The sequence below is a fragment of the Bufo bufo genome, chromosome 2 (genome assembly GCF_905171765.1).
Source record: "Bufo bufo chromosome 2, aBufBuf1.1, whole genome shotgun sequence".
NCBI classification, from domain to species: Eukaryota; Metazoa; Chordata; class Amphibia; order Anura; family Bufonidae; genus Bufo; species Bufo bufo.
In genome coordinates this window covers 418,644,761-418,664,727 of record NC_053390.1, presented here as the reverse complement: position 1 = coordinate 418,664,727, position 19,967 = coordinate 418,644,761, and the positions used below count along the sequence as shown (strand labels likewise).

At 41.6% G+C, this 19,967-nt stretch overlaps 1 protein-coding gene across 1 annotated transcript in view; it reads right to left on the bottom strand.

Annotated features, from left to right (window-relative positions):
* Positions 1–329: 329 nt before the first annotated feature.
* DCAF10 (DDB1 and CUL4 associated factor 10) overlaps positions 330–19,967 on the bottom strand; it is a 37,748-nt gene continuing 18,110 nt past the window's right edge. Inside the window, exons 3-7 of the mRNA XM_040417337.1 lie at positions 16,713–16,910; positions 7,242–7,444; positions 4,104–4,217; positions 2,713–2,858; positions 330–1,134 (exon numbers count right to left, since the gene is read on the bottom strand). Coding sequence (XP_040273271.1) covers positions 766–1,134; positions 2,713–2,858; positions 4,104–4,217; positions 7,242–7,444; positions 16,713–16,910 — 1,030 coding nt within the window. The 3' untranslated portion in view covers positions 330–765. The remainder of the gene's footprint in view (positions 1,135–2,712; positions 2,859–4,103; positions 4,218–7,241; positions 7,445–16,712; positions 16,911–19,967) is intronic.

The window sequence follows — 19,967 nt, the reverse complement described above, 5'->3', positions numbered from 1 at the left end:
CTCAAATAAAAAATGTCTACCTTTGCCTGTAGATGCCATGCTGGTTCTAAAATAAAAAAATCAGATTTTGGGTGGTATGTCTCACTAGGTATATTTTCTAACATTCTTTATTCAAACTGATATTCCACACAAAAGATAGATAACATTCTAGTCCACTAGGAAATACAGAAACTGATGAGCATTGTACAAAATAAAAAGTCTGTCGAGGTTATAGTAAGGAGGAAAAAAAAAAAAAAAAAAATGCTGACTGTACAGTACCCGAGGCAAGTAATAGATCATGTGGGCTAGACAAATGCCGGGACAGTCAGATCATACAGCAGTCTACTGTCTACATTATCATAATATTTAATAGTAACATATTTCTCCTTTATAGTAGGACCTTTGAACCGCATCACTGAATTGATAATGAACACCGTGCACAGCTCAAGGTCACATTCATCAGTAATAAGTTATTGTACAGTAATAAATAATGCCAAATATACAGCCACAGTCTTTTACAGTCATGACTGTTAGAACTCCACATGGGCTTTTCAATATTACTTACAATTATCAGTGGGAACTAAGTGGAGCAGAGCTCACCTGGAGAGCGGAGCCTGTGCTAAACCAAATCACAGGACATGAAAATCCAACTAAGGAAAAAGTTACAAATGGCCCAGTGCATTGTCCTTTATTCAAACATTTTATGTTGCAGATTTCATAGATTTAGATAAAGTCTAAAAGTGTGAAGTCTCTTTAAATAACTGGAATCATGAACAAGTGTTGGGACTAAAACTTTGGTTGGTACAGGGAAACCCGTCCACTAAGGCACCCCGACGCTATCTGACAGTGCGTGGGAGAAAACTTGGTTGTCAGGACCACATCCTTATGAGAATATAGGGAACGGATTTCTTGTAGATTCCCAGCTTCTTTAGGCATACAGTCTACAAGTTCACTGCACTGGGAATCAAATCCCAACAATCGGATTCCATATCCATGTGGGGAGGCAATCATACGTCCATCTGGGCTAAAACAGAGTTCTTTAATGTAGCCCCGGCCAACATTGGCTTCTTCTATGTAATGTGTTAATCGCAATGAACATCGAGGAGAGATGGGACGTACAGGCGCTCCTTCTTGAAACTCATACACGCACGTCCACTGGTTGAAAAGGCACATTAAAAACGATTAAATCAGGTAGGACATATTCCATCCAATACTTTATTACATAAAGGAGGATTACAAAAACATTACTGCGTCTTCCAAAAAAAGTGGCACATCTGTATCGGTGGTATGTGGCACTGCAGTTCAGATTCCCTTCATTGGAGCCAAGCTGCAATACTAGACAACACATGGACAAGTATAGTCCAGTTTCTGGAAGAAAGCAGCTATGTTTTTCTACTCCTGTACAACCCCTTTAAAGGGGTTTTCCGAGACTTTACTACTGATGACATATCCCCTGAATAGGTCATAAGTATCTGATCGCGGGCGTCTGACACTCGGGACCCCCGTTGATCAGCTGTTTGAGAGGGCAGTGGTGCTCGCAGTAGCGCCACACATTGTACAGAGGCTGTGCTTGGTATCGAGCTCAGCCCCATTCACTTCAATGGGGCTGAGCGGCGCCTAGGCCCGTGATCGATAAACGTGATGTCACATGGCCTAGGAAAATCTGGAGAAGGCCACGGTGCTACTGTGGGCACCTCTGTCTTCTGAAACAGCTGATCATCAGGGGTCCCGGGTGTCAGTCCGCCACCGATCACATACTGATGAATTATCCAGAGAATAGGACATCAGTAAAAAAAAAAAAAAAAAAAGCTCTTGGAAAACCCCTTTAACTTCTAACATTAACATATCTATAAAGCATCTGTAAAAACCCATAATGCAATATGTGGAATTGCAGCTCCTCTCTGTAGATCACACCTGGCAGTACTATGTTTCAGGTATAGACCGAATAGCTTTAAGCTATTAGCTTTATTTTTGTGCAACAAATCTGCAGCATGATACTGTACTAAAAAAGTGGATGAGATTTTAAGAGGTCTCATCCATCTGCTGAGTACAAAAAACGCAGTGTAAAGTGGCCTGCAGTGCAGATTTAAAACAGGCAGTTCCGTGGCAAAAAACGCATGCGTTTTTCTGCACTTTGTTCGCCACTTCAGGGTGCGGGGGCCAGACCGGGACTGAGACTTTGATCCTGGCAAATTAAGTGCACGCCTCCTCATAAATTAGCCGCATCTTATAGCATTATTGGTAAGAATCCAAGACCGCCATAAAAAGCCGGTCTTAGTAAAGGACCCCCAATAGGTTTTGAAAAAAAGAAGTAGGGTGTAGGCTGCTTTGTCACACCAAGGCTAAAATAAAATGCCCTCTTCTGCCAGCAGAACAGTCCTATAACGGTATGTCCATATGAGGTGTGTTGCAGATTTCGCACAGAACAATTGGAGCATGTTAACTGACGCTTCAGATTTCCACATCACGTTCATTGTTCAGGTGACCACTGCAGCCAACCAATGGCCTCAGTGGTCATGCTCTATACCTGAACATGACTGCTAAAGTCCTAAGTGTTGTGCATGGTATGATCGAGTCTGTGAATATGGGCATCGTTCAGTGTGTGTTATTCGCAGAAATTAGAAATCATCTGTTTTACACAGCAATAAGACACAGTTTTAAGTCGTCGTAACAAAGCTACTCTGAAATATAGCTAGGCTTTGGCTATTCAAATAGTAAAACAGAAGTCCTTACCTCTTGGTCATCAGTATTGCTGGAGCAGCGTAGTAGTGTAGCCCAGCCTTTGGGGTGAAGCTGAAGTGACGTAATACAATTGCCTCGGTCTCTCTCACCTGGGACTTCTGGAGTTAAAACTTCAAGGCTGTTACGAGGGGAATTGCCTAATACATAAACATAATATATTGAGAGGGATACAAAACAATTTTAATCCACTGCTACAAGCATACTTATTGTATAGATTTTTCTCAAATCAATAGTGCATGCAAAGATAATAAACTTTATAATATATCTTATCAAAGAAAAAATTGCCTCTTTTCCCCTGTTACTGGCTCTGCAGACCTGCCCTGCGGCATAAGGCAGCAGATGACTCAACACAATACTGACGTTGAGAGGATATGGGGAGCTCATCCAAGACATTGATCAGACCCGCTGCTGGACAAATACAGGCATTTCTACAACCGGGCGGAAAGTATGGGACATATGCGGCTGGTATCTGTGTTTTGTGGACTGCAAAACATGTTCAGTTGTGTGCACGAGGCCTTACTGGACGCAGTCACATTACTGTGGGTTGAGGGAAAGTGTGCAGTAATCCTGAGTGTGAAGAATACATGGTGCCAGCCCCTTATAAATCGGATCTCTATAAAAACTGACTACTACCAAATCCAATGGAGCCAACAGAGGGGGAAAGGTGCTATACAAAACCTGAGAAAAGAAACATTTTGGGACAGATTTATCATTAGCTCAGGTCAGAATAATGGAGTGAAAAAGTCCCAAGTAAAGTCCCAAACGCTAAAACTGCGCACAAATCTGCGACTTTTTTCTGCTCTGCACTATGCTCGCCAGTTTTCTGAAAGTGGGCGTGTTTTCTTATGTAAATGAATCTCTAGACAGATTTACTATTGGGACTATTTAAAAAGTCGCAATTTCACTCCAGTGATGACCATGCTTATCTTATGAGACTTTTTAATAGAACATGCGACTTTTTTATAAAAATGTGCGACTTTTTCGTAAAGATGTGCGACTTTTGTAAAGCTGCTTACTGACGGATAAACTGCTACCGTCAAACCACATTTATTACAGTCTTAAAGGGCCGATCATAAATCTGACTTGGCTAAAACTGACTTTAGCCATATGTGAAAGTGGAGTGAGCTGTCAGAGTCATGATAAATCTGGCCCTTTGTGTGTACACTAAAATTTTAGGCCCAATTTATTAAGAGACATGAGCCTTTTAATACATTTGGTGCGATTCACTGCAAAGATTTGTTTTTAACCAAGCTTATGTCAGCCTTATGGCAGTCTTAATAAATCTGTCCTTTTATCCATTTGAGATGCCCAAAGGCAAGTTGAAACTTGGCTTCTGGTTCAACACGATGAACAAACAAAGTGGTAGAGTTCGTGAGACATACCTTCTCTTGGTGATGCCCGGGAAGTATGTTTCTCAAACAAAGAGCCCAAATCACTATGATGACAGGGGGAGCTAGAAGGTCTGGAGTCAGAAGATGTAGGAGACGAGGTCACATCTGTGGACAATACATAGAATACCAGGCATGTTCACATCTGCATCCAGTGCAAATGACAGGAATATCTCTCAGTTACCAATGACTCAAATGCACACATTTACATGGCTTTAACATCCTCCAAAAGGACACTACCATACAGTAAATTATATACAGAATACTATATGACAAGGAGGCCCCACAAACTTCCTAATGGAAGCCACTATAATGGCTAGCTGCTGCTCACGAGCCAAATTATGGAAACCCTAAATCTATCTGTCCCCTGAATTGAATAAATCAGATTCATTCTTTCTATCAGGTGGTCTATAGACCTGACCAGCTTTTGAGAAACCAAAGACCCTATTACAAAAAAGGCAATCATGACATGTTTTTGGGGGTTTTGTTTTTACAGTGTTCACTATGCACTAAAAATGACATGATGACCTTATTCTGCAGGTCAGTACAATTCTAACGATACCAAATGTATCTAGTTTTTATTATATTTTACCCCTTTATCTCCATATTTTGACACCCATATCTTTTTTATATTTCAAACTACAGAGATGTTTGAGGGATTGTTTTTGCAGGATGAGTTTTTTTGTTTGTTCTATTTTGAGATTTTCATCAGTTTTTGTTCAAAAGTTTTTAGAGGCCAGGTCACAAAAAAATATTTCTGTTATGCGTTTTCTGCACTATGCTTTATCTCCTCAGTGACCAAGCAATTATTTTTGTTGCATTTCAAGAGCTAGCTATAACTTATAATTTTTTTCTGTCAATCTAGCCATATGAGGGCTTGTATTTTTGCAGGATAATTTGACGTTTTTAACGGCACCGTTTTGGGGTACACAACTTATTGATTAACTTTTTTTTAGGGGGAATGGACAAAGGAGCAATATCACCATTGTCCTTTTTACGTTGTAGATTTTACGACGTTCACTTTATGGCCTAAATAATAAAAAAAATATATATATATATATTTTCTGGGTCAGTACAATTACAGCGATACCAAATACATATAGTTTAAGGTTTACCCCTTTTGCAAAAATAAAAACTCTTAACCCATTCCTCACCAGACTTTTTCCCGTTTTTGCATTTTGCACTCCCAGCCTTCGAGTCATAATTTTTTTTATTTTTCCATTCACATAACCATATGAGTGATTGTTTTTCGCGGTACAAGTTGTACTCTAATGGCACCATTTAATATTGCATATAATATAGTAGGAAGCTAAAAAAAAATAATTCTAAATGGGGTGGAATTAACAAAAAATTCCCACAGTCCCAGCCACCAGAGAGTCCAGCGCATTTTCCTATAGTGGGCAAACACGCCACCACTGATGGATTGCAGGGTGGTCGTAACCATAGAAACGAGCAGTGTATAATGCGATGGAAAAAATTATTCTAGCCAGCAAAGGAGGCAATATGGACAAGCACAATACATTAGTAAGTACCTTGTACCCCCACCGATCACAGGAATGGGGGCCCCCGTACCCCCTGAAATTAACAGAGCAGCCAGTCGGGCATGCACATGGTCATGCCATTCATTTCTATGGGAGTTTCCAAGATAGCTGAGCACTGTACTTGGCTATCTCCGGAACTCCCATAGAAATGAATCGAGCGGCCGCACACTTGCCCGACCAGCTACTGCGTTTATTTTAGGGGGGCTGCAGGTGGTGATTGGTGGGGGTCCCAGCAGTAGAACCCCCACTGGTCTAATAGTTATCACCTATCCTATGTATAGGGGATAACAATGTAACCAGGATACCCTTTTAAGTCACTGTAAGTGACTATAGGAAGCAATCATTCAATTACTTATACAGTAAATCGCATTGAATTAGTACAGCAATGCTCTATTGCCATGTTCTTATGGAGCTCTGCCATCTGCAGGGCTCCATAGGAACTACAACTTTCTTTAGCGAAACCAGGGCTTTCAAATTCAACCGTCGGTTCCTCCAATTGCCACACGGGGAGCAGTCGTGCAGCAGTAGGGAAGTAGTTAAAAAAATAAAATGTTTTTGCATCGCTCAAACCCTGCAACTTTTTTCTTTTTCTTTCTACGGAGCAGTGTGAGGGCTTGATTTTTGCAGGACAACTTGTAGTTATCATTGGTGTCATTTTGGGGTACATATGATGCTGTGATCGTTTTTTTTTTTTTATTCAGTTTTTTTGTGGTGGATAAGCAACATTTAAAGGGTTAAACAGCGAGGTTTAGAGAGTCTGAGCAGGAGCCTGGCTGTCCTGAGAGACCCGAGTTTCTGCTCTTCTCTGCACCGGAGACCCGTGCAGTGCTTGAACTAGGCCACCATAAAGAGGCGGTGGTCTAGCTTGAGGCCCCTTAGTTAGAGCCGTAAAATACTGTAGATGTATTGATGGTCACTAAGGGGTTTTAATATGATTTTTGTTTAATTACAGAGTACACTTGAAGAGGCCAAGATATAGGCACAGTACTAGGACTGTACTGTGCATGCGTCAGCAAAGACAGGTAGGCCTCGAGAATCTCTCTAACAGTACAGTCACATGGAATATCTGTAGCATTGTACATTACCAGCAAAAATGATGAGATTAAGAAATCTCATCCAAACACTGCAAAAAAAATCTGCAGCTTCAATTGGCTAGCAATGTAGATTGTGATGCAGTGGCATATCAATTTATGCTGCATATTTCCACTGGAAATTTCGACCCTTTTAATGCAGAGGTTGAATGCAATGTGGATGATCCATCCCCATGACTGTACCCTTGGTAGGAACTCGTGCACGAGGGATTTGGCACAGGGTGTTATTAGAGGCCTGTCCTATCAATGCAGAGGACCTCATCAGTAATAATTATTATAAGACAGGGAGCCATGTTACCAGCTGTGCTCAACCACAAATGGGAAGAAAAGTGTGGGAGGGTTGGCCTTTGCTTGTGAATGGTACTGTCTATTATAGTCTATTGGAGGGTTATGAAAACAGCAGACTGGATGCAGTCAATTTCTTAAATACAAAAACGAGACCGTATATTGCTGTGTGCCTTTTACAGAACCTGCCCCTAGTCATCTTTGGTTTACTGTACCTGAAGTTGAAGCTGTTCTTCTTGCTCTCAAGATAGGGTAACTGCCAACCTCTAGAGACTTTGTCAGATCTAAATCATGCAAAATTAATAAATAACCAGAGGAAGTAGAAATCAGCATTTTTGAACAGTCGGGGGTCAGTCTCATGCGCATCAGGAAACGAGTGTGAAAGAATTTTTTGTGTGGACAACCATCCTCAGTACACCTGTCAAACAATAAAATACTGGGTAAGGGAAACTGTGTACAAAACGCAATACCTAAGCAGAAAAAAAGGTTACATATGATACCAGCATCTTTTATAATATAACTTAACTTCTTCAGTATCGAGCCACTTTTCACCTTAAATCCCAGGCCGATTTTTGCAAATCTGACATGTGCCACTTTATGTGGTAATAACTTTGGAATGCTTTTACTTAGCCATTCTGAGACTGTTTTCTCGTGACACATTGTACTTCATTACAGTGGTAAATTTCAGTCAATTTAAATCTTATTATTTTTTTTTTATAAAATAAAAAAAAATAAAAAAGGAAAAATTCACAACTTTCCAAATTTCTATTTCTCTGCTTTTAGAACAGATAGTGATACCTCATATAATAGTTATTACTTTACATTTCCCATATGTCTACTTTATGTTTGGATCATTTTGTGAATATCATTTTATTTTTTGGGGACGTTAGAAGTCTTAGAAGTTTAGAAGCAAATCTTGAAATTTTTCTGAAAATTTCCAAAACCCACTTTTTAAGGACCAGTTCAGATCTGAAGTCAGTCACTTTGTGAGGCTTACATAAAACAAACCCAAAAATTACCCCATTTTAGAAAATACACCCCTCAAGGTATTCAAAACTGATTTTACAAACTTTGGTAACCCTTTAGTTGTTCCACAAGAATTAAAGGAAAATGTAGATTACATTTAAGAATTTCACTTTTGGCAGATTTTCCATTTTAAATCCATTTTTCCCAATAACAAAGCAAGGGTTAACAGCCAAACAAAACTCAATATTCATTAGCCCGCTTATGTAGTTTACAGAAACACCCCATATGTGGTCGTAAACGGCTATACGGGCACACGGCAGGGAGCATAAGGAAAGGAACGCCATATGGTTTTTGGAGGGCAGATTTCACTGGGATAATTTTAAGTTGCCATGTCACATTTGAAGACCCCCTGATGCACCCCTAGAGTAGAAAAATGAAGAAATCAGCCGGCACTCACTCAATTTTGTGATACTTTGACCCCCCCTCCCTCTTCTGGGTGGGTGGGTGACGTCATGATGGGCAGTATTATCTCTCTATATATACCTGCTTATTTGAGTATACCTTTACCTGTTGATAAAGGCATGTATGCCGAAACGTGTCCTGGCTATAGGACATTTTTGATTTGATGTAATAAAACATCACGATTATACAAGACACGACTGCTGGGATTTCTTTTGGATAGAGTAGAAAAATTACCCCATTTTGAAAACTATGGGATAAGGTGCAGCTTTGTTGGTACTATTTTAGGGTACATATGATTTTTAGTTGCTCTATATTACACTTTTTGTCAGGCAAGGTAATTTAAAAAATAGCTGTTTTGGCACAGTTTTAATTTTTTGCCATTTACAATGTTCATCTGACAGGTTAGATCATGTGGTATTTTTATAAAGCAGGTTGTTATGGACGCGAAAATACCAAATATAACAACTTTTTGGGGTTGTTTGTTTCAGTTTTACATAATAAAGCATTTTTAAAAAAATTATTTTTTAGTGTCTCCATATACTGTCTTATGTAGGGGCTCATTTTTTTTTTCAGTATGAGATGACGGTTTGACTGGTACTATTTTAGGGTGCATATGACTTTTTGATTGCTTGGTATTACACTTTTTGTGATGTAAGGTGACAAAAAAAATGGCTTTTTTGACACTTTTTATTTTTATGTTGTTCACCTGAGGGGTTAGGTCATGTGATATTTTTATACAGCAGTTTCTTAAAGATGTGGCGATACCTAATATGTATACTTTTTTTTATTTTTATTTAAGGCCGAGTTCACACGAAAGTGTGTGACCCGTGCCTGTGCTGCGGCCCGCAAATAGCGGGCCGCAATGCACGATCGCCGGCCGTAGGTCAGCCGCATCGGATCGCGGACCCATTCACTTTAATGGGTCCGCGATCCGGCCGTTCCGCTAAAAGATAGAACAAGTCCTATCTTTTTGCGGAACGGAAGTACGGGACGTAACCACACGGAGGCACTCCGTAGTGCTTCCGAGGGGTCCCGTCCCGTGCGGCCGTTCCGCGATTCCGGATTTGCGGACCCATTGAAGTGAATGGGTCCGCATCCGTGATGCGGAATTCACACGAAAATGTGGCCGTGTATTGCGGCCCGCGATTTGCGGGCCGCAATACGGCCACGGATCACACACGTTCGTGTGAACTTAGCCTAAGTTTTACACAATAACAGCATTTTTGAAACAAAAAAAATAATAATCTTGTTTTGGCATCTCCATATTCTGAGAGCCATAGTTTTTTTATTTTTTGGGCGATTATCTTAGGTAGGGACAATTTTTTTTGCGAGATGAGATGATGGTTTAATTGGTACGATTTTGGGGTGCGTATGACTTTTTGATCGCTTGCTATTACACTTTTATTTTTTTTACGGTGTTCACCTGAGCGGTTAGGTCACGTGGTATTTTTATAGAGCAGGTCATTACGGATGTGGCAATACCTAATATGTCTACTTTTTTATTTATTTAAGTTTTACACAATAAAAGCATTTGCGAAACAAAAAAAAAAAAAAATCATGCTTTAGTGTCTCCATAGTCTGAGAGCCATAGTTTTTTTTATTTTTTGGCCGATTGTCTTAAGTAGGGGCTCATTTTTTGCGGGATGAGGTGTTAGATTGGTACTATTTTGATCGTCTGGTGTTGCACTTTTAGTGATGTAAGGTGACAAAAATTGGAATTAGACTTACCGGTAATTTGGTTTCCATGAGATCACCATGACAGCCACAAGGAGATTGACCCCTGTCCTCTGTAAGGGCAGGAGCAGAGAAAGGTTAGAACTCTTCCCCCCCCCCCCCTTCTCCACCATACACCAGTGCTTTCCAAAATTACAAGAGTGAGAGGTGGAGATAAATCTAAGCAACTGTTATATAATTAGAAGGTATTAATTCATACCCTCAACGAAATTAAGCAAATAATGATAATAATTGGGGAGGGATTAACGGGCTGTCATGGTGATCTCATGGAAACCGAATTACCAGTAAGTCGAATTCCGATTTTCCATATCACCACCATGACGACCACAAGGAGATATCCAAAATTATAACATCAAGGGGGGAATACTGCCTGAAACACTTTACGTCCAAAAGGACAGTTCGGAAGAATTGGAGAAATCTAAGCGGTAATGCTTAATAAAAAGTATGTACACTGGACCAGGTCGCCGTCCTACAAAAATGTCTTCCATGCAGGCACCTGCTTTCTCACCATGAGAAGAGGACATAGCTCTAGTTGAATGCACTTTTAAGTTGGCTGGACAAGAGAACCCCTGAGTAGTATAACAATGGGAAATTGTGCACTTAATCCACCTGGCAATGGAAGACCTAGACAAACTCTTCCCCCTGTTTTTCCCTGGGAATTGAACAAGAAGACTATCGGACTTCCTGAATTCCTTAGTGACCTCCAAGTATTTCAGAACTGTACATCTAAAGTGTGAAAGGAACTTTCCCTGCTATTTTTTGGGTTATTACAAAAAGATGGGAGGATGATCTCTTGATCCCTGTGGAAGTCAGATACCACCTTAGGCAGGAACCCTGGTTCTAGTCTGAGTACTATCCTATCTTTCAGGATTTTAAGATAGGGTTCCCTAATTGAGATGTATTTCACCGAGCCTTCTTGCGGACGTGATCACAATCAGAAATGCTGTCTTGAAAGATAGGAATTTGAGTGGTCAGTCTTCCAGAGCTTCAAACTGATTCATAGTTAAGCCATTTAAAACAGTGTTAAGGTTCCAGGAAGTGACTCATGATTTCAAAGTGGGCCTCAATCTTGATGCTGCTCTGATGAATCTTCTGATCCATCTGCGATTTGCCAAGTACGCATCGAAGAAACAGCTGAGTGCCGATACCTGCACTTTTAGAGTAGATGGCCTAAGACCCAGTTCTAGACCCTGTTGAAGAAAACCTAAGATTTGTTGAATCTTTGGTCCAACTAGGTTTGGAGAAGATTCCCCTGACCAAGAGCAGAATCTCCGCCAAATTTTTAGGTATATGGCAGATGTCACCTTCTTCCTACTGGACCTGAGAGTGGCTATGATCTTGTCTGAAAGTCCTTGACGCTTCAGTATTTTGACCTCAGGATCCAAGCTGTCAGTCTTAAAAACTCTGGATTGGGATGAAGGTCTTTCCTGAGCGGAAGAGTCCATGGGCTGGATATTGAACATTATTTGAGGGAGGAGAACCAACTCCTCTTTGGCCAAAAGAGGGTTATCAGGATGACCGTTGAATTCTATTGTAGAATTTTATAAATTACTCTTGGTATATTCGGTATTGGAGGAAACGCATAACAGATTCCAGACCCATGTCGTAGCGAATGCGTCTATCATCCAAGGATTGCTCCTGGGATCCAGGGAACAGAATATGTTCACTTTTTTGTTGTCTTTTGACGCAAACAAATCTATGTCTGGTGTCCCCCATCTGTCGACTATCATTCTGAAGACTTCCGGATTTAGGGACCATTCCGTTTGGTCTATTGTGTGTCGGCTTAGATAGTCCGCCTCCTGATTGAGGGTTCCTTTGAGATAAGTTGCCGAGATAAACTTCACGTTCCTTTTGGCCCAGTAAAATGTTCTGTTTGAAAGGTCTAGAAGCTTCTTTGATTTTGTTCCTCCCTGATGCGAGAGGTAAACCACTGTCGTTGTGTTGTCTGACAGGATCCTAAGGTGGTGATCCAAAAGAGCCTCTTTCGCAGTCTTTAAGGCTTCCCATACAGCGCTCAGCTCTCTGAAGTCCCCAATTTTTGCTCCCCAGCCTGACTGACTCGCATCCGTCTTGATCTGAACATACAGAGACTTCCTCCAGGTCACTCCCTGTGAGAGATTGTGGTCTACCTTCCACCAGCTTAAGGAGGTTTTTACATAGGCTGGAATGGGAACCTTGCAATCTAGTGACCTCTGTTGCTTGTCCCAGATTTCCAGAATCCAGGACTGCATGGGGCAGGAATGTAGTTGACTCCACATTACTGAGGGAATGCAGGCTGTCAGAGTTCCCAGCAAACTCATAGCTTCTCTTATAGAGCAGATCGTCTTCCTCTGGAAGGTTTTGACTTTCTCCTTTAGAGACTGAATCTTGTCTGTGGGCAGGAGAGTGGTCTGTGACTGCGAGTCCAGGATGACTCTCAGGAACCGTACTCTGGTCGATGGCTGTAGACATGATTTCTGCGGATTGACAATCCAGTCCAATTCTGTTAGAGTGGATAAAAAAAAAAAGTGTCCAGTTCTGTTAGTAATTGGTCTACTGTATCTCCCACTAGAAGGAAGTAGTCTAGGTAAGGGATTAAGTTTAGTTCTTTTTGTCTCAGGAATGCTACCATCTCGATCACCAGCTTGGTGAATATTTTGGGAGCCGAGGAAATCCCATAACGGAAGAGCTGTAAACTGAAAATGGTGAGTGTTGCCTTGCTGGTCTTTTATGGCGAATCTCAAGAATTTTTGAGAGTTATGGTGGATCTTTTAAGTCCACTGTACACATCACTGCTTTCCATTTTATTAGGGGAATTAGAGATCCCAGGGACTTCATCCTAAACTTCCTGTAGGAAATGTACTGGTTGAGGAATTTCAGATTTATAATCATACGGAATGACCCTTCATTCTTTTTCACCAGAGAGACTGGAATAGAATCCCTGGCCCTGTTCTGAAACTGGGACCTGAATTACAACCCCTAAATCTATGAGATCTTTGATCTCTTGCCAAATGCTGCACTGAGCTTTCACTGACCCCAGATTTGATATAAAAAATCTGCTCGGGGGGACTGAATAAAATTATATTTTGTAGCCTGCTCTGACAACCTCCTGGGCCCAGGGATTTGATATCGCCTTCTTCCAGGAAGATAAAAATCTCTTTAGCCTTCCCCCCCACTCTGGCATCATTGTTTATCGGCGGGTTTACTCTGGGGATTGAGGAGAAACCCTTTCCCCTTACCCGCTTTGGGGTAACTCTAGCGGCCCGATTTCCCTTTGCCTCTGTAGGATCTCTTTTGGCCCTGAAAGGAATGAAAGGTAATTTTCCTCCTATAAGGTCTATCCTCCGGAAACCCCTTTTTATCGGACGCCTTTTCCAGGATCTTGTCTAAAACTGGACCGAAGATATATTCACCTGAAAAGGGGATAGAACATAACTTCATTTTTGAAGTCTTATACCCTGACCACGATTTCATCCAAAGGGCACGACGTGCCACATTAGAAAGACCTGCATCCTTGGCCGAGAATCTAATGGACTCAACAGACGCATCTGCTAAATAGGCCGTTGCTGATTTTAGGAGAGGGATGGAATTTATTATTTCCTCCCTGGGGGTCTTATCCCTCAAATGGGACTCTAACTCATTTAGCCAAAGATACATAGACCTCGCGACCGAGGTTGCAGCAATGTTAGATTCAAGATTAAACATGGACGCCTCCCAGGATTTACGTGGTAAGCTGTCTGCTTTCCTCTCCATGGAGTCCCTCAATTGGGATGCGTCTTCAAAGGGTAAAGAGATTTTTTTAATAACCTTGGCTACCTGTACATCTATTTTGGGGATCTCGTCAAATAGTCTTGACTCTGCCGGATAAAATAACAGGCGGTTCTTGTATTCTCTAGATACCCCTAGCTTCTTCTCAGGGTCTGACCATTCCTCCAAGATCATATCCCGAATGTTTTCGTTAAATCGGGAACACTCTGGTTCTTTTTGTCCTTAGTCCCCCAAACATCTCCTCCTGAATATAGTTAGTTTTTTGAACATCCTCCACCCCCATGGTTGCTCTTTAGGCTTTAAGGAGGTCAGACATCTCATTTGTGGCAAAGTAGAATTTTTTACTGCCTTCTGGAATTTCTCTCTCAGAAAGGGGGTCCTCCTCCTCCCACTGTCTGGAAGAAGAGGCGTCGTCACCGATGCATTCCGAATCAGAAGAGGAGGGTGGGATTAACTTTTGCCTTTTTCGGGGGTAAGGGTCCCTTGTCAGCCTCCGACATCTGAGATAATGAAGCCTTAACATCCTCCTAAATCATGGAACGAACCTCTTCCCTCAGTGAGGCCTTTGCAAAGCTTTTTGGAGTAACCATTGGGTAACTTTTGAAACATGAAATACATTTTGCAGGGTTTTTTTTTCTGTTTCTTCTGAGCCTCCTTAGATACCGGTCAGGCGAGAACAAACCAAAATTAGACGGGAGGAACTATGAACTGCAACAAGGTGAAAACACTGCCATAGCCAGAGAAGGAACACACCAGACTTAAGTAAAGGGTGATCCCCAATATGTGTCTGGCCATAAAAAAGGCAATCCCCGCAGGGAACGTACGGGAGGCTGAGAAGGAGCATCACGCTCTATGGGCGATTGCGGTTCCGGACCTGACATCTCAGTTACGCCAGACCTCAGATCAGTGCCTACACGCGGCTCCCCGTTTTACAGCCAGTATTTTGAATGCTGAACACCACTGTGCGTCGCCTGCCTCCTACGTCACTTCCTGGACGCACCGGAAGTGACATCATCCAAAGCGCAATTGCGCCGGGCACTCGCTCCAGCTTAAGCCACGAGGGGCCAGGAGGAGGGCGCTACCCTGGGAGCAGGCTCAGGATCTACCAGAGCGAGCTGTACCGCAAGCTCCAGCAGTTAAGATAAGTGCCACAGCACACATACTCCCCGCAGGGAGTTCCATACACTGATAAAAAACTTCATCTTCTCTCTTCATCTCCCTGACCCACAGGGAGACCTTTCTCTGCCCTGGCCTCTGTAGGGACAGGAAACACTGGTGTATGGTGAGGGGCGGGGTTTTTTCACCTTTCTCTTTTCCTGCCCCTACAGAGGTCAGGGGTCAATCTCCTTGTGGCAGTCATGGTGATAATATGGAAAAAAAATAAAAAAATTAGCAGTTTTTTTTTTTTTTCAACGGTGTTCACTTTAAGGGGTTAGGTCATGTGATATTTTTTTTAGAGCCGGTCGATATGGATGCGGCGATACCGAATATGTCTAATTTTCTTTTTTTCCCTATTTTTTTACAAATTTTTTGCTTTATTTTGGTAAAAGGACACTTTTTTTTTTTTTTTACTTAAAACATATTTTTTTTCACTTTTTTTTTTGTCCTACTCTGGGACTTCAACTTTTGGGTGTCTGATCCCCTTTACAATGCATCACAATACTTCTGTATTGTAATGCATTGGCTGTAAGTGTATTACTCACTATAATACACTTACAGCTTCCTGTGAGATCCAGGGGGCTGGATCTCACAGGCTGTCACGAAAGGCAGCCACAATGCCTAAGGAAGGCATCAGGCTGCCTTCCCTGCTATTGGGTCCCTGTCACAGCAGTGCAGGAACCCGATGGACACCCCGCACCAGTCAGGAAACAGCGGCAGTGCAAGGGTTAATGTGCCGGCATCAGTGTTTTCACCGATGCCGGCACATACAGCAGGAGTCCGGCTTTCAGTGACTGCCAGACCCCTGCAGCTGATCAGGCGGGCTCAGCTCCTGAGCCCGTCCGATCAGAGCGCCGTACATGTACGGTGCTGGGATTTCTGTCCCACATTTGTGCGCCGTACATGTACGACGCTGGTATCCTACGGGTTAAAGGGGTATTCCTGTTAGATGACGTTATCCCCTACCCACAGGATAGGTCATAACCATAAGATCCGTCAGGGTAAGAATTTGGGACCCCCATCATGAGCTCTGTACCCCCACAAACAAATGGAGCTGCTGGTTGAGCATGCCACTCCATTCATTCTGTATGGAACTGCCAGAGATAGCCAAGCTTAACCTATTGCTCCATTCATTTGGGGAACACAGGGCCTTATTCTCGTCATCAGTGGGTGTCCCAGCAGTCGGACCCCCACTGACCCGATAGTTATCACGTAGTCAGTGTATTGGGGATAATGTCATCTAACTGGAACACCCCTTTAAAAGGAGTTTCCAGGTGAATCAGAACTAAGCTGTACTTTCAGCTCTATTGTCAGTAGTAATTCCATTGCTGGCAGCTACTTCGACCAGCTGATTGATAAAGGTGTGGGAACCCCACTGATGTGATATTGATGACCTATCCTTAGGTTATGTCATCAATATTGTTAACCTGGAAAACCCCTTTAAAGTAACATGATAAGATGTAAGACGTCTCTGCTGAATACCGCGATACCTCCTCAGTAGTTTTCTAGATACAGTATTTGGCATCAGGGTAGACATTGTTCTCATTTTATGTATGTATTGCATTATATATAAAATATGAGCTAGTTGAGTAAAATTGCAATTTATAAATTTTACTTACCTATTTGTATCCCAGATTATGACATTGCCATCAAATCCAGACGTTACCAAAAGCCTTGTGTTGGTATCAAATTCTATGTTCTTTACCCAGCTGGTATGCCCATGTAGAGTGCACACCTTAGTGTTTAGCTTCCTCAGGTCCCATAGTGCTATTGTGGTATCATCTGAGCAGGTGGCAAACATCCTGTTGTCCAGAAATCTGCACAAAGGGTAAAACCAGTTATTTGAAAACAAACACCCTATGCTAGTAACATATCGCCAATGTCAAAGCTTTTAAAGGAGTCTGTCACCCCCAAAATTGGTTTTAAATTATGCATACCACCATGTAAAGAAGATACCCCTAAACAAAACTAACTTAGGCTACTTTCACACTTGCGTTCGAGGCTCCGCCTGTGAGCTCCATTTGAAGGCTCTCACAAGCGGCCCCGAACGCATCCGTACTGCCCTAATGCATTCTGAGTGGACGCGGATCCGCTCAGAATGCATCAGTCTGGCAGCGTTCAGCCTCCGCTCAGCAAGCGGACACCTGAACGCTGCTTGCAACGTTCGGGTGTCCGCCTGGCCGTGCAGAGGCAAACGGATCCGTCCAGACTTACAATGTAAGTCAATGGGGACGGATCCGTTTGAATTTGACACTATATGGCTCAATTTTCAAACAAATCCGTCCCCCATTGACTTTCAATGTAAAGTCTGGACGGATCCGTTTGAAGCTACTTTCAGACTTAGAATTGTTTCTACAATATAATGCAGACGGATCCGTTCTGAACGGATCCAAAGCCTGCATTATATGAGCGGATCCGTCTGGGCAGACAGCAGACGGATCCGCTCTGAACTCTAGTGTGAAAGTAGCCTTACCTGTGAACTGTGATCCTGAAAAATCCTTCTTTTATTTTCATGCAAATAAGGTCTTCGGTGCGATTAAAGAATAAATGGAAAATCTATAGTGGCTCTCCCTTGCTTTTACACTATGGTAGAGGTGCACTGTTTTTAGTGACTCACCCCATCACCATAAAAGTTAAAAAGGTTATTGTAAAAATAAAAGAAAAAAAACAGGCACTCACCATCTAAATGTTGAATTCAAATATACAAGTACCTTTATTACACAATCGAGATAAAATAATATTAAAACAAACAATACACCCATGTGCTGTTAAATTACTCTTAATTTATTTATGACCTCTGGTTGAAAGATGCAGACGTACTCGCCAGCCATGGACCATAAAGCAATGTATCCTTTGTATATAATGACGCACTTGCGTTACCGATGCAATTCTCATGCAACCCCTAAAATATGTGCAAACCTGCAATCACCCTAACCAGTAGACAATGAGGTATACTTTGTGATGCTGACTTTCATTCATTAATACAAATTCCTAGAGTGAAGTACCGGTACTTCAAAGATCTATATTAAATACGCCTACTAAAATTGTGATACAATTGTATGTATCAACTTTAATGTATGTTTGATGATTATGTAAAAACTATGTGTCTATATTCCAAACCTAGATCCTAAATACATAGTAGCTAAATACATAAATGCTTAAGGAATAAAAGTATATAAACAATATAATGACTGCATCAAAGATATCAAAAGTGTCGTCTTGATCCACCTCAGGTGAGTCAATATTCTCCTGTGTTCTATTAAATATGCGCAGAGTATTTTGTATTGTTTCTTCCAACTGCCATTAAATAATATGACATAAAACAATATGGCTTTAAATTGGCTGAACATAGGCTGGAGATATATATATATATATATATATATATATAGTGTGAGACAAGAGATTGATATATTCCTTAGATCAATAGCATGGACCCCTCTATGTACTCAATCTGATGTCAGTCATTACAGGATACAAAGAAACCAGGAAAATATCCCCATTGAATGTACTATCAACGAGCGGTACATTACAAGCAGGAAAAACACGTGATCTATTCCCGCATCACATGATCGGCTCTAAACCACGCGGGACGCCGTCTCTGTAACGGGACCTGCAATACGAACTTACAGAGAAGCGATACCGCACAAAGGAACAAGGACGGGTGAGTGGCTGTGCAGCAGGTGGGATGCCCCCGCTGCCAGCCAATATACAAAATAGTCTCTTGTGAGTAGAGGCATAACAACTAACTTATTAACCCCTTCAGGACCCTGGGATTTTCCATTTTTGCGTTTTCGTTTTTCACTCCCCGCCTTCCCATAGTACTAAGTTTTTTATTTTTCCATTCACATAGCCTTATGAGGGCTTATTTTTTGCGGGACAAGTTGTACTTTCTAATGGCACCATTTACGGTTGCATACCATGTAGTAGGGAGTGGGGGGAAATTCCAAATGGGGTAGAATTGGGAAAAAAACTATAAAATTCTGATAAAGGTTTTTATTTTTTATACTGTACACTATGCAGTAAAATTGACCTGTTAGCGTCATTCTCCAGGTCAGTACGGTTACAATAGCACACTTGAATAATTTTTCTTGCGTTTTTTTTTTTTCATAACCATATTCTGACCCCTATAACTTTTTTGTAGCTATGTGTACGGGGCTGTGTGAGGGCTCATTTTTTGCAGGACAATCTGTTCTTTTCAGCGATACCAATGTGTGCAACTTTCTGATCACTTTTTATTAACAAATTATTGCGTAGTTGCCGTATGCCATTAAGGCCTCATGCACACGACCGTATGGCTTTTTCAGTGTTTTGCGGTCCGTTTTTCACGGATCCGTTGTTCCGTTTTTTGTTTCCGTTGTGTTTCCGTTTCTGTTCCGTTTTTCCGTTCCGTTTTTCCGTATGGCATATACAGTATACAGTAATTACATAGATGAAATTGGGCTGGGCATAACATTTTCAATAGATGGTTCAGCAAAAAACGGAACGGAAACGGAAGACATACGGATGCATTTCCGTATGTGTTCCGTTTTTTTGCGGACCCATTGACTTGAATAGAGCCAAGCACCGTGATTTGCGGACAAGAATAGGACATGTTCTATCTTTTCACGGTACGGAAATACTGAAATACTGAAACGGAATGCACACGGAGACACTTCAGTATTTTTTGCTGAACCATTGAAATGAATGGTTCAGTATATGTTCCGCATACTGAACTACAAAAACGGCCAGTATACTGAACGTAAAATACTGTCGTGTGCATGAGCCCTAATATTGTTATATTTTAATAGTATGGGCATTTTCGCACGCGGCGATGCTCATGATGTTTATTTTTTTTATTGGTTAAGTATTTTTATTTTTATATTTGTAAAAACTTT